Source organism: Cyprinodon variegatus, unplaced genomic scaffold (genome assembly GCF_000732505.1).
Source record: "Cyprinodon variegatus isolate N-32 unplaced genomic scaffold, C_variegatus-1.0 Scaffold872, whole genome shotgun sequence".
Taxonomy (NCBI): domain Eukaryota; kingdom Metazoa; phylum Chordata; class Actinopteri; order Cyprinodontiformes; family Cyprinodontidae; genus Cyprinodon; species Cyprinodon variegatus.
In genome coordinates this window covers 4580-6509 of record NW_015151325.1, presented here as the reverse complement: position 1 = coordinate 6509, position 1930 = coordinate 4580, and the positions used below count along the sequence as shown (strand labels likewise).

General features: G+C 39.4%; 1 protein-coding gene across 1 annotated transcript in view; it reads right to left on the bottom strand.

Annotated features, from left to right (window-relative positions):
- dhcr24 (24-dehydrocholesterol reductase) overlaps positions 1 to 1818 on the bottom strand; it is a gene marked incomplete at its 5' end in the record, with an annotated part of 16197 nt that extends 14379 nt beyond the window's left edge. The window contains 2 exons of the mRNA XM_015397581.1: positions 1110 to 1228; positions 1713 to 1818. Coding sequence (XP_015253067.1) covers positions 1110 to 1228; positions 1713 to 1818 — 225 coding nt within the window. The remainder of the gene's footprint in view (positions 1 to 1109; positions 1229 to 1712) is intronic.
- Between the last annotated feature and the right edge of the window lie 112 nt (positions 1819 to 1930).

Sequence of the window (1930 nt, the reverse complement as noted above, 5' to 3'; positions counted from 1 at the left end):
TGTGAATTGGAGCTATAGAAATAAACTGAATAGAATTGTATCTAAAGAGGCCAATTAGTAAATGATCCATGTTCAAGGTCCTAACTGTCCACTACTCAGATTTACATGGTTACATGGTTGGGACTTAAGTATATATATCAAAAAATGCAATTAATTGCGTTAATTTTTCCCATGTTAAAATGTTTTTATTGATAAAAATCAATGAGTTAAAGTCCCGGTGTCCTGTCAGAACAACATACACTGATCAGCATACCATTAGTTTTTATCTAACCTAAATCTCTCTCGACGTCCGGGAAAGTTCAATCATGTCTGGCCGTTTCAACATTCAAGAAATACCAGCATAATCAAAGCTGATTTTCTATTTCAAAAGTTAAAATAAAAGTGTTTTTGCTGGTCGGTGCACAGCAGCTAAAATTCAATGCGGGAATAATTCTGTGTTGCGAATGTGCATGCATGTCTATTAGAACAATGTATGCCGATCTGACAGCGTATGATGTTCTGACAGAACACCAGCCCTGATCCAAGTACGAGACACTGACACTGTGCTGTATGTTTAGATCTGCTCTTCTTTTCATTTCATTTGTCTGAATTTCTGATGATAGAACACATTCAATGAAAAAAAGTTAATCTAAAGTCCTTTTTTCTTTAAATAAGTGCTTTTTTTCTTGAATTGAGGATTTGAGTGAAACATTTTGCCAATGCAATAAGACTATTTACATTTAAAAGAAAAAACAACTGCATTGTCTTATTTCAAAGTCTTATTATCTAAATATTTTCTTTTAAGAGTAAAAATCTTCATTCCGTTGGCAGAACATCTTATTTTCCTGCTCAAATTAAGGGTAAATACACTTTATTTAAGAGATTAATACTTATTTCTAGGTCATTTTTGCAGTGCTGGGGTTAATTTAGCAAACTGGCATGGAATGATCTGTCATTTAATGGACAAACAGTTATACTAGAAAAGAATAGAAAATTCTTTGAAGCTCAGATATGGTTTTTGTCACCATAATGCAGATTTCCTATGAAAAACACAAAAAGCTTCATTGCTTTCCTTCTAAATGTCTGATTAACGATGCAGGATGGGAACCCTGCGCCCAAACACTACCTACCTCTGTGCAGCGCACTAAGCTGCCATCTGCAAGGACCAGTTCATATGCCACACATATGTGCTGAAAAAGGCCGTAGATATGGGAGGAGGACTCGATGCCTGTGCCCATCACCAGCCCACCTGAAAAAGGAATAAAAACATTTCTCAATGCTCCTTTACAGTAATTGAATTTTTGCCCGGCTGAGAGCAACAGGGGGGCAAACACATGAGCCGATAACAGCGTTCGCCTGCTGTGAGCGCGATGCTCTGTGGACAGATGGATAAATGAATTTATCACAGCCTGATGGGAAAACATTAGATCGCTGATGCGTAGATTATGGCATCAGGAAATCCATTATGAAACTCCATCCAGGGGTGCTTCCACTGCTGCGGCCATTTCCTCCCGGTTTCATCTTCTGAGCTGCAGCACCAGCCCGCTAACACAATTAGAGAAGCTGCCGTGGCTCTAAACAGGATGCACTGATTGACGGAGAATATGCAGATCTCCGTCTCTCAGCGGGCTGTAAATCAGATGGAGCTTCTATTCTTAGAAAAACAAGAGATAGAAAAGAAACAGCAACCATGGCGACGACCCTAAAAATACCCCAAAGCGTGTCCAACATACCCACGGTGAGGTCATCCAGCTCGGGCAGCACCGGCAGCGTCCAGCCGATGGAGTTAAGGAGAGCCGTCACTTGACCCATGTTTGCCAGTGGCTCCACTCTCACCACCTAGAACATGAACAAACACCGGAATCATAAGAAAAAACAACAACATTGATTTCTTATCTTATTGCTTAGCAAAAATATAAATGTTGATGGCTTAAAAAAATACATAATGACT